This window comes from Muntiacus reevesi, chromosome 6 (assembly GCF_963930625.1).
Source record: "Muntiacus reevesi chromosome 6, mMunRee1.1, whole genome shotgun sequence".
Classification (NCBI taxonomy): Eukaryota; Metazoa; Chordata; class Mammalia; order Artiodactyla; family Cervidae; genus Muntiacus; species Muntiacus reevesi.
Genome location: NC_089254.1, coordinates 89,490,601 through 89,502,792, shown reverse-complemented (window position 1 = coordinate 89,502,792; position 12,192 = coordinate 89,490,601). Strand labels below are relative to the sequence as shown.

The window sequence follows — 12,192 nt, the reverse complement described above, 5'->3', positions numbered from 1 at the left end:
TTGGACATGACTGAGTGACTTCACTTCACTTCACGTCATATCTTTATTCATTTCTCTGTTGATGGCCATCTAGGTTGCTTCAGTGTCGTGGCTTTTGTAAATAGTGCTGCAGTGAGCATTGAGGTACATGTATTTTTTTGAGTTATGGTTTTCTCTCAGTATATGCCCAGGAGGGGATTTCTAGGTCATATGGTGGTTCTATTTTTAGTTTTTTTAAGGAACCTCTTTAGGCTTCCCTGGTGGCTCAGATTGCTAGAGAGTCCATCTGCAATGCAGGAGACCCAGGTTCGATCCCTGAGTTGGGAAGATCCCCTGGAAAAGGGAATGGCAGCTCCCTCCAGTATGCTTGCCTGGAGAATTCCATGGACAGAGGAGTCTGGCGGGCTACAGTCCACGGGGTTGTCAAGAGGCAGACACAACTGAGCAACTAACACTTTTCACTTTCACAGAACCTCTGTACTGTTCTCTATAGTGACTGTATCAATTTACATTCCACCAGCAGTGTAAGAGAGTTCTTTTTTCTCCACACCCTCTACAGCATTTATCATGCGTTGATTTTTTTGATAATGGCCATTCCAACTGGTGTGAGCTTTGATTTGTAGTTCTTTAATAGTTAGTGATGCTGAGCATCTTTTCATGTGTCTCTTGGCTATCAGTCAGTTTCTTTTAAAGAGTTAGATTTGGGGAGTTTGGGGGGGATTTGAGCATGAGGCTCTCTATATCGTTGTCTATTTTTTATGCCAGTAATCAGTATACAATGGAATGTTACTTAGTCATAAAAAGGAATGAGATTGCAGAGACCTGGATGACCTAAAATTATGTATGTACTTAGTTTTTTGTGATTAATGTCTCTTTTCCCTCTAGAATGTAAGCTTCATGAAGACTTGGTTTTGCTCACTGCTGTGTTCTTTAAATTTAAAATGGTGTTCTATCCAATAGTTTTTATGTTTATCCAAAGAAGATACTCAATAAATATTTGTTGAATTAATAGTTGCATTAAGATAATTATGGGGACAAGTGGAATTAAGTATGGGTGGACTCCACAGAAGAGAGAACTTTAATCTTATGGTAACTAATTTGATTTTTCTCAGTCTGACTAAGGACATGACTGGAAAGGAAGATGTGTACCGAGGCCCAGCCATCAGGGCTCTCTGCAGAATCACTGATGTAAGTTCTTTGCTTTACTGAGGCATCAAAGGGGACCTGTGTTTATCTGCAGGTGGCCATGTAAATTTAGTAGGATTCCTTGTCTGACTTTGTGATTCAGCAGCAGCAGAGAAACACGACTACCAGAAAGGCTTTTGTGGTTCCAGACTTTTTTCCTTCTAGATTGTTTTTGCCTTTTGTTTATTTAGATTAGTCTATTTCTCGCCATATTTACTCACATGAATTTTTGTCATAGGGCACGTTGCTTGTAGGAAACAAAAGCCATTTGAATTTAGCTTTTATATTTTATTTTTTTATTTTTATAAACATTTTTTGATGTGGACCATTTTCAAAGTATGTATTACGTTTGTTACAACATTGCTTCTGTTGTTTAAGTTCTGGTTTTTTTGGCCAAGAGGAATGTGGGATCTCAACCCCTTGACCAAGGAATTGACCCTCCCACCTACTGGAAGGTGAAGTCCCAACCACTGGACCACTGGGAATGTCCCAAATTTAGCTTAAAAGAAAACTTTATTACAAAACACAAATCTCTCAGAATTTGAGGTAAAGCTTACAACCAGATAACAGAACTAGAAGTAGGATAGCTGTAAGGAATGCAACAGCAAGATTTCAAGGTATTTACCATTATGATCCATTATTTATGAGGCTCAAGCCTCCTCATTTAAATATTTAGGAGAAACAGTCTGCTAGCCGTCAGCTAGCCAGTAGCTTGTGTCACCTGGGTCTAAGTCAGGTGTTTAACCCTGACTTAGTCTGTGGTATTAGAAGGAATGAGGTTATAGAGTATGTTAGGCTGTCCCTTTCTTGGAACTCTGCAAGAAAGATTAAAGTGAAGGGCAGACTGGGCATTGCCAACCAAACTGAATAAGATTTTGGCTGTATTCATGAGCGGGTATATTTTGTGTATACATTTGCATGTGAGTTTCAGAGGCTGAGCAGGCGTAAATGGTAGCTCTGGACCTAGAAGGAGCAATAGGAGTGGTTTAACGTTTCTTAGGCTCCCTTACTTTGTTGTGGTTGCTTTTGTTTTTAGCATTAAATCGGTAGCATAAGACTTGACCATGCCAAGGCTAGCAGTAAGAATCTCTTCATGTAAGTCATTGAGCTTGGTGTGTGTACCATCCTTATTTGCCACCACCTTGCCAGGGCTAAACTTTCTTCCAGGTAAGTTAAAAAGAACTTTATTTTCAGAGGATTTCAAGCTGAGGACTCAATATAATTAGCATATTCCACATGTAATTTCTTATGTATTTGAAATAATCAGACTTTACAGTTGATTTATAGAACTTCCTGGGATCCATATGAAAAACGTTGGGTTGGCCAAAAAGTTTGTTTGGATTTTTCTATAAGATGTACAAAATCTCAAATGACCTTTTTGACCAGCCCAGTATATGCCCTATACATAGAGGTATCTTCAGGACTTCAAAAGCATCCCCATTTAGGAATTCATTTTATAATACCTCTCTAGGTTCGGCCTTTACTTGTGTATTTCTGAACTGGGATTCTCCACTTTGAGACCATTTATTTCATTGTGGAGCAGTTATTCCTTCTCCTTCGGTATACTCCAAAATGTTCCTTCTTGAAGCTACCACTTGGTTGTCTGGGTCCTGTCCTCTGGGATCGATTATTATATGATAAGCCTTTTAGTACATTCTAAATATTTGCACAGAAACAAATGTGGGACTTGTGTTTGTAGATTATTTTGAAGTGGTAATTTTGCATGGAAATGTCTTACTTCAGCCTTTTTTTTAATGAATGTTCTCAGGGGACAATGTTGCAGGCCATTGAGAGGTACATGAAGCAGGCCATTGTGGATAAAGTCTCCAGTGTATCAAGTTCAGCATTGGTATCTTCCTTAGTAAGTGAACAAGTAACTGATTCTCATGCATGGTACAGTTTCTAGTTGCAAAAACAAAATACCCCTATGATTCTCTCACAAATGAAACATTAAAAAATATGTATACATTTCTGTTACTTTATACAAATGCTTTATCTGACAGAGGAACATTGAAGCATTAAAATGGGCAGTTAAAGTGTGAAATTTTCATATGTTTGAAAGGTTTTTGTCATGAGAAAGCTATGTTATACACATAACACAGATGGGGGATAAGGGTGGGATGAGGGTCAGGAGAGAAACTGGAGGATAGTCTCTTTCTCTGTCTTCCTCTGTGACCTGCCTTTGAGCCTCTTGTCTCTTTGTCCTCTGCTTTTGTGGGTGCCTTGTGTCTGCAATTGTCCTTCAACCCAAAGTCTACTATCCCACTACTGAATTTCCTCCCAGGAAGTGCTCTTTGTTTTAGTAATATCTTTTCTTTCTCTTTTTCACCAAAACAAAATTTATTCATGACAGCCTATCACATTGTATTTGATTAAAATTGGTTACTAATGTGTGAATGGATTAGATCATCTGAATCACAAGAGTTGCTGGTTCTGGAATATAATTGGTCGAGTTTTACAGCAGGTACTCTACTTTTTTATGGCACTGTGTTTTTTCTTCCAGGTGAGTTTCCTGGAAGTAAAACCTTTGATATTAACATTATTTAAGTACCATCTTATTAATTATCCATTCCCTTCCCGTCCTTTCCCTCCCATTACTTCCCTTTATACATCTCTCCCAGCCCACAGACATATGCTCACCTTTGCAAAGGGGTCTTGAACAAGTGTGTCAGGTTCACTAGTTGCCTCAGAGACTTGAAATAGACGTGTAACACTGTGAAGTTGTTTCTTTTTTTTTTCTGGAAATGTCTGTTAGTGAGTTCCCAAGAAAACTAACTCATGTTTCTAAACTTTTAGTGACTATGCATGATCTGTTCTCAATTTTTTCTGTATTTAGCACATGATGAAGATAAGCTATGATGTGGTTAAGCGCTGGGTCAATGAAGCCCAAGAAGCTGCTTCAAGTGATAATATTATGGTCCAGGTACTGTCACTGAATCACCTTAGCTTACGTCTCTAGATCAGCTTTCTGTAATCCTACATTTTAGGGATTCTCCAGATGAGTATTAGCTAAAGACTAATATTAGGCAATTTAATATTAAGTAGCCTATTAGTGCATATTCTCAAGTAAGTATCCCCTAATTGTGATTTACCCTGCTAGTGTTTAGTAGAAGCTATAAGAATGTTTGAGAAAGATTCTTATATTCAATAATACTTGAGGTGCTTATTCCGAAAGTCATAATTCATTTTATTCCTTTGTTTGAAAATTAATTTGTGAAGGTGGATGTTCAATTCCAAGCTTTTCAGGCCTTGATTATACTGTTTGAGGTGTGTGCTCAGTCACTCAGTCAAGTTAGACTCTTTGTGACCCTATGGACTATAGCCCACTAGGCTCCTCTGTCCATGGGATTTTCCAGGAAAGAATACTGAAGCATGTTGCCATGTTCTCCTTCAGAGAATCTTCCTGACCCAGGGATTGAACCTGTGTCTCCTGCATCTCCTGCATTGGCAGGTGGATTACTTAACCACTGAGCCACCTGGGAAGCCGAAAACCCATGACCCAAAACCCAAAACCCATGATTATATTAGACATTATAAAACTGTTTTGTTGGAAGGATATACTTTTGATATTCACTAGGCTATTCTTAATTAAAAGGAACAAGATTAAATTCTTAACTGGCAAGTTTTGTATAAAATACCCCATTTGTGTTTGAGAGAGTACTTACTTATTCCATTTCAGCATTTACTTCTCATGTTAGCATATTCAGTTATGAGGAAATAAAGTAGTAATTTTTCCCTCGGGAAACATTCTCACCCTCCTAACTCTGATCATTGTGTTTTTACACAAAGTGCCATGATAATTACATGCCGTAAACCTACTTTAGGAGATGAATCTATTAACCACTAACATAACCACAGATGATTTAAAGCCACTAAGCAAGACCTGTAACACTGGTTAAAGCCTTGGACCTGAGAGCCTTTGTCCTAAGGATGGATGGGGCAACGCTGAATCTGCTAGAGCCGTCTTCAGATTGTATGTCATCCCCTTAATACTTACCTAATCTGAATTAACAGGATAAATTAAAAACTCATCCTTTCAATCATGCCTGTGTTTGATTCAGCATGGAAAAGATAATTCTCTTTGTATACATTAGAGTTGGGTATCTTTTTATTAAAAACCTAGCTCTGTATGATTGCATTTTTATGTCAGTTTTTTCCTCTTCCTATTCAGCCTTCTTTCTGTCTTACATTCTTTTTCTTGTTCTTTAGTACCATGCATTGGGAGTTTTGTATCACCTTAAAAAGAATGATCGCCTTGCTGTTTCTAAGATGTTGAATAAATTTACTAAATCTGGTCTCAAATCACAGTTTGCTTACTGCATGTTGATCCGAATTGCCAGTCGCTTACTAAAAGAAAATGAAGAGGGGTAAGTGTTTTCATCTAAACCTAAGTAATTTTCCATTTGCTGGTTAACATGCCTCAGAGTTTATTTCCTTTATGAATATTTTTTGGGCAGTGCTGACTTTCCAGAGGGATTTGGGATTTTCCAAATTAAGAAAAAAATCATGGGATTCCTAGTAACACAACTTTTATTTTTACCTTAACATATGCTCTGGTATGGGCTTCCCTATTGACTCAGTGGTAAATAATCTGCCTGAAATGCAGGTTCAATCCTTGAGTCAGGAAGATCTCCTGGAGTAGGATATGGCAACTCATTCTAGTACTCTTGCCTGAAAAGCCCCATGGACAGAGAAGCTTGGGGGGCTACAGTTCATGGGGTTACAAACCGTTGGACGTTACTGACCACACACATGCTCTAGTATATGCACTTAATAGGGTATGACCACTAATAATACAATAAATAACAAACTGATATTGAACAAAAAAATACTTACCATAGGTTATATAATAATTAAATATGAAAGCTGAAAGTGACCTTAAGAATCATCTTTTCTTTTTTATTTTTATAAAAGAGAATGTTGAAGTATTGCATTTAATGATTTATTTAAATAATTTATTCATTTAAAGCACATGAGGGAGACTAGTAGAATTACACATTCATAAGGTTTTTATATTTTTCATGAAGTAGTGTTATATTATCTGATGGTAAACAGTGATAATATAAGGATAAGTATTATAATCTGTTGAGTCATCACTAAGAAAACTAGGAGATACAATGTAAATGCCAATAGAGAACATAAAATGGAATGTTAAAAAAAATACTCTGTTGAGCTTCCTGCTCTCAGTAATGGTAGAGTAGCTTGGTTATATTAGCCCTCCTGCAAATAATGATTATATCATTAGGTGGCTTAATGGTAAAGAACCTGCACGCCAAGCAGGAGATGCAGGTTTGATCCCGGGATCTGGAAGATCCCATGGAGAAGGAAATGGCAACCCATGCCAGTATTCTACCTGGGAAAACCTATGGATAGAGGAGCCTGGTGGCTGTAGCTAAAGAGATGAACTCAACCTAGTGACTAAATAGCAGCAGCAGCATGCTTCCCTGAAGCAAAAAACCCCACACTATTCGAAAGTACTGGTGAGTGGTGAAAAACAGGCAAAACCTGGAAGGAAGTGGATGCCTGAAAGACAGAAACTATACTGGGTAAAATTTGCATATATCTGGCTGGTCTCTGAGGGCATGCCACAACTTTTGTGTGTGGGAACCCCGAAAGCCATAGTATTTACTGAGTAGACAGTGGGGTCAGAACAGTTTGAAATTAGAAGAATGATGGAAATTTAGGTGGAAATCCTGGGAAAAAGGGGGCCATAGATACAGTGAGTCTCAAAATAAATTTTCAACTCTGCACAAAAATCATTGTGTACAGGAGAAATACAGAACTATGTACAGGTCCTCTAATTATGCATGTACAGGAGAATACTGATAAACCTGGCATAAAGCAGTAGCTGTCAGCCAAAAGAACTAAATGGAGAATTCAGTTGCAACACTGCATGGAGGAGATGATGTTTAGAGTTTTCTTCCAGCTAAGTTAACTGCCTGCTCCAGAAACACCTTAGATTCTAAAGTCTTCGCATTTTATCATACACAATTGTCTGTATATAGTAATAAATTTGAAAGTAATTAAAAAATAAAATTGCTAGAAGTTCAAGGATTTTGGAAAATGTGAGTAGCTGAGAAAAAGCAATCAATAGAAATTGGGCCTGATGTGGCCCAGATATTACAATTGGCAGATAAAAAATTAAAGCATCTATTGTAAATTTGTTATTAAAGACTTTAATGCAAAATAATTACAGTGAATGAATAGAGGACATAGAAACTAAAAAAGTTAAAAAAATTTTTTTAAGAACTTTAAAGTGCTATATCAGAGTTCAACCAGAGAAGCAGAACCAATAGAAGTTAAAAATATGAAGAGGTTTCTGGTTTGTTTTTTAAATACATTTTTTTTAAAACATGGACTAAACAGCATAAACAGTTTTGGACCTTGCTAAGCAAGTCCAGAAACCAATAGGATAGACTGTAGAAAAGGAAGTCCGTAGGCAGTCTACAGGTCATGGGTATAGGTCAAGGCTGCTGTTGACTGGTTAAATTGATCATCTCACATTTTACTGTAAGCAGCAAGAGGAAACCAGGTCATACCTTCACCAGTTTCCTTGGAAATTTCCTCAAATCAGTATCCAAGTTTGTTTATAAATTCTCCTTTCCACGTAACCTGCAGGACAGTTTCACTAGACTCTCTATCATTACATAACAAGGGTCCATCTTACTCCAGTTTATAATAACAAGTTTCTTCTGATGCTCTGGGACCAGCTTTCTACAAGCAGTTTATGAACCTTCACTGGCTCTTCCTTTAAGACCACATTTCTATTAATAGTTTGTTCAAGGCATTTTAGATTTTCTTCATTATGTTCACTAAAATTCTTGTAGCCTCTACCCATTATCTGGTTCCAAAAATAGTTCCACAATTTTAGGTATTTGTTGTTGTAGCACCTTCACTTTCAGATACCAAAATCTGTATTAGTGTTTTATTGCTGCCATAACAGATTACCACAGGTGTAATCACAACATCCATGATTTCACAGTTCTGTAGGTTAGACGTCAGTCTCATAGGTTAAAGTTAAAGTGTTGGCAGGGTGCTGTTGCTTACTGAAGAATCCACTTTCAATCTCATTAAGGTTGCTGGCCAGATTGATTTCTTTGTGGTCATAGATTGTAGGTCTCTTTCCTTGCTGGCTGTCAGCCAGGGGTTGGTCTGTGTTGTATAAGGTAATGTATTTACAGGTTCTGTGGGAGAAAGCATGGACATCTTTGGGAAACCATTCTGCCCGCTACAAGTACAGTAACTAAAAGGGACAATTTGTGGGGTGTCCTAACACAAAGCTAGAGATCACTGAGAGGAGTGAAAGTGTTAGAGTTAGTGAATTGGAAGATATTGCTAAAAAGTAATATTGCTAAAAGATATTGCTAAAAAGTAACTAATTTGGAGACTAGAAAGAAAACAGATTAAAGAAAAATAAACAGAGCTTCAGAGAACAATAGAATAGTACCACTTGATACATAATTGGAATTCTAGAGGGAGATGTGAGAGAATGGAGCAAAACAGATACTTGAAGAAATAATGAACAAGTATTTCCCAGTATGCATTTCTTCTGGAACTGCAAGATTGATCTAACAATCAACAATTGTCATTATATTCCTCATTTAAAGAATAAAGGGTAAAAATCTTAATACCTTAATAGATGCTAAAAAAGCAATTGATAAAATTCAATGGCAATTTGTAAATTATATCTCTTTTCAAGAATTCCCTGACAGTTCCATGGTTAGGACTTGAACCCATGCCTCAGCAGTGAAAGTGCCAATACCTGATCAGGGAACTGAGATCCTGCAGAGGAACTGAGATCTGAGGGCTTCCCTGGTGGCTCAGACTGTAAAGAATCCTCCTGCAATGCAGGAGATGTGCGTTTGATCTCTGGGTTGGGAAGATCCCCTGGGGGAGGGCATGGCAACCCCCTTTAGTATTCTTGCCTGGAGAATTCTATGGACAGGGGAGCCTGGCAGGCAGCAGTCCATGGGGTTGCAAAAAGTCAGACAGGGCTGTGTGACTAAGCAGAGCACAAGGTGTGGCCAAAAAAAAAAAAAAAACAAAAACCTCTTTTCAAAGTAAATAATAGAAAGGAATGTTATTATTATGATAAGCCTACCCCCCAAAAATCTCCAATACACTAATATTTATTGGTGAAATGTGAAAGACATTCCCCTTAAGATCATGAATCAGACAAGGATGCCTGCTAATCCTGCTTTTTAGGTAACATTTTACTGGAAAGTCCTACGTGGTACAATAAGTTAAGGAAAATATATAAAGATTTGAAACTATCTTTGTATACAACATTATTTTGTATATAGAAAATGCAAAATAATCTATATATTATCTATTAGAATTGATATGAGTTTACCAGAATTACTGGATAGGCTAATATCCAAAATCAGTTTTGTTTCTGCATACCGACAGCTAGTCAATATGAAACAGTTTTGAAAAGATGGTATCATTTCAGTAAAAATCAGATCCTTAGAAATAAATCTACCAAAAATTTTGTGTACTTCTACACAAGATTATAAAATGTTATTTAACAAGTATGACTTGAATAAGTTCTTAATATTCAGTACTGTAAAGATACCACATCTTCTTTGATCCACGGATTCACTGAATCCTTGATCAAAATTTGACTTGACTTCTTTTAAATACCAAACAGAAATGTATGCATTTGTGTGTCAAAAGACATCCCAAATGTGCTTTTTCATAATAGCCTCCAAATGGAAGCAAGTCAAACATCCATTAATGCTTGAATCAAAAAATAAAATTTGGTATATTTATAAAATCACCCCCAAGAAAAAGAAATGCAAAAAGGCAAATGGTTGTCTGAGAAGTCCTTACAAATAGCTGAGAAAGGAAGAGAAGCAAAAGGCAAAGGAGAAAAGGAAAGCTATACCCAGCTGAATGCAGAGTTTCAGAGAATAGCATGGAGAGATAAGAGAGCCTTCCTAAGAGAACAATGGAGAGAAATAGAAGAAAACAATAGAACAGGAAAGACTAGAGATCTCTTCAGGAAAATTAGAGGTACCAAGGGAACATTTCATGTAAAGATGGGCACAATAGAGGACAAAAATTATATTAACCTAACAGAAGCAGAAGATATTAAGAAGAGATGGCAAGAATACACAAAATAACTATACAAAAAGACCTTTATGACCCAGATAACCATGATGGTGTAATCACTCACCTAGAAACAGACTTCCTGGAGTGTGAAATCAAGTGGGCCTTAGGAACACTACAAACAAAGCTAGTGGAGGTGATGGATTTCCCGTTGAGCTATTTCAAATCCTATAAGATGATGCTATTAATGTGCTGCTCTCAATGTATCAGCAAAATTGGAAACCTCAGGAGTCACCACAGGACTGGAAAAGGTCGATTTTCATTCCAATCCCAAAGAAGGGCAATGCCAAAGAATGTTCAAACTGTCACGCGAGTGTATGCTCCTCGGTTCTTTGTCTCGTCACAACAAAAATTTGGAGTGATGGACATTGAAGCCCCCTTGGTGGGTCACAGCTCTTGGAGGACAGACCGTGTTGTAGCTCTTAAATAAATCAGTGTTACAGCTCTATTTATTTAGATAATAGTAGGAAAATCCATCTTTGAGGCACGAGGGCACGTCGATCCAAAGACGTGAAGAGAAGATCGCCCCATCGTGCGGAAGAGAGAGAGGGGGAGAGGGAGAGAGAGAGGGAGAGAGTGAAGAGGGCTTTAGCTCCTCTTTTTATATGTTTGTCTTTCCCTGAACCTGTCTTATGTAAATTGGGCCTAGACAGGAGCTTTGTTTGTTTTACCTGAGGTTCTCACTCTGGTCCTCTGACCTTCCTTTGTTCTCTTTTCGCGGGCTTTCCCCTTTCAGGTCTTTTAGCCACCGCCATTTTGGACTCCTTTTCCCTATTCTAACTACCTAACAGAACTGCTGTATAATTGCACTCACTTCACATTCTAGCAAGTTCATGCTCAAAATTCTCCAGGTTAGGCTTCAGCAGTACATGAACTGAGAACTTCCAGATGTACAAGCTGGGTTTAGAAAAGGCAGAGGAATCAGAGATCAAGTTGTCAACATTGGTTGGATCATAAAGAGAGAGCTGGGGGAATCTAGAAAACATCCACTTCTGCTTCACTGACTATGTTAAAGTCTTTGCTTGTGTGGATCATAACAAAATGTGGAAAATTCTTAAAGAGATGGGAATACCAGACCACCTTACCTGTCTCCTGAGAAACCTGTATGCAGGTCAAGAAGGAACAGTTAGAACTGAACTGGTTCCAAATTGGGAAAGGAGTACATCAAGGCTGTATATTGTCACCTTGCTTATTTAACATATATGCAGAGTACATCAGGCAAAATCCTGGGCTTGATGAATTTCAAGCTGGAATCAAGATTGTCATGAAAAATATCAGTAACTTCAGATATGCAGATGATACCACCATTATGGCAGAAAGCGAAGAGGAACTAAAGAGCCTCTTGATGAAGGAGAAAGAGGAGAGCAAAAAAGCTGGCTTAAAACTCAGCATTCAAAAAACTTAAGATCATGACATCTGGTTCTATCACTTCATGACAAATAGATTAGGAAACAGTGAAAACAGTGAGAGGGCTTTATTTTTTTGGGCTCCAAAATCACTACAGATGGTGACTGCTGCCATGAAATTAAAAGACACTTGCTCCTTGGAAGAAAAGCTATGACAGACCTAGACAGAATATTAAAAAGCAGAGACATTACTTTGCCAACAAAGGTCTATCTAGTCAAAGCTTTGGTCTTTGCAGTAGTCACGTACAGATGTGAGAGTTGGACTGTAAAGAAGGCTGAGCGTGGAAGAATTGAAGCTTTCGAGCTTTGGTGTTGGAGAAGACTATTGAGAGTCCATTGGACTGCAAGGAGATCAAACCAGTCAATCCTAAAGGAAATCAACCCTGAATATTCATTAGAAGGACTGATGCTAAAGCTCCAGTACTTTGGCCACCTAATGTGAAGAGCTGACTCATTGGGAAAAAAACCCTGATTCTGGGAAAGATTGAAGGCAAGAGGAGAAGGGGACTAC

General features: G+C 37.9%; 1 protein-coding gene across 1 annotated transcript in view; it reads left to right on the top strand.

The window, feature by feature from the left end:
• The window catches only part of COPG2 (COPI coat complex subunit gamma 2), a 265,234-nt gene that overhangs the window by 37,511 nt on the left and 215,531 nt on the right, over positions 1-12,192 (top strand). The window contains exons 6-9 of the mRNA XM_065939126.1: positions 1,092-1,167; positions 2,933-3,025; positions 4,001-4,087; positions 5,374-5,531. Of these exons, the coding sequence (XP_065795198.1) occupies positions 1,092-1,167; positions 2,933-3,025; positions 4,001-4,087; positions 5,374-5,531 (414 nt within the window). The remainder of the gene's footprint in view (positions 1-1,091; positions 1,168-2,932; positions 3,026-4,000; positions 4,088-5,373; positions 5,532-12,192) is intronic.